This window comes from Egretta garzetta, unplaced genomic scaffold (assembly GCF_000687185.1).
Source record: "Egretta garzetta isolate BGI_Z169 unplaced genomic scaffold, ASM68718v1 scaffold2136, whole genome shotgun sequence".
NCBI classification, from domain to species: domain Eukaryota; kingdom Metazoa; phylum Chordata; class Aves; order Pelecaniformes; family Ardeidae; genus Egretta; species Egretta garzetta.
In genome coordinates, this window is record NW_009259937.1 from 1,568 (window position 1) to 1,767 (window position 200).

General features: G+C 65.0%; 1 protein-coding gene across 1 annotated transcript in view; it reads left to right on the top strand.

The window, feature by feature from the left end:
• Positions 1–93: 93 nt before the first annotated feature.
• The window catches only part of LOC104127483 (coatomer subunit zeta-1-like), a gene marked incomplete at both ends in the record, with an annotated part of 543 nt that continues 436 nt past the window's right edge, over positions 94–200 (top strand). The window contains one exon of the mRNA XM_035895679.1: positions 94–189. Within this exon, the coding sequence (XP_035751572.1) occupies positions 94–189 (96 nt within the window). The remainder of the gene's footprint in view (positions 190–200) is intronic.

Below are 200 nucleotides of genomic sequence, written 5' to 3' on the forward strand. Positions count from 1 at the left end.
GGGGGTGGGGGCGGGTATGGGGCTTGGGGCAGCCTCCCCTCTGGTGCCATCCTGGGGGACACAAACACCATCCCGTGTCCCCACGCTGTGCAGGTGAGGTCACCTCTCTGGAAGGACTCACCGTCGTCTACAGGAGCAGCGTTGACCTCTTCTTCTACGTGGTGGGGGGCAGCCAGGAGAATGAGGTAGGTGGGGGGGAG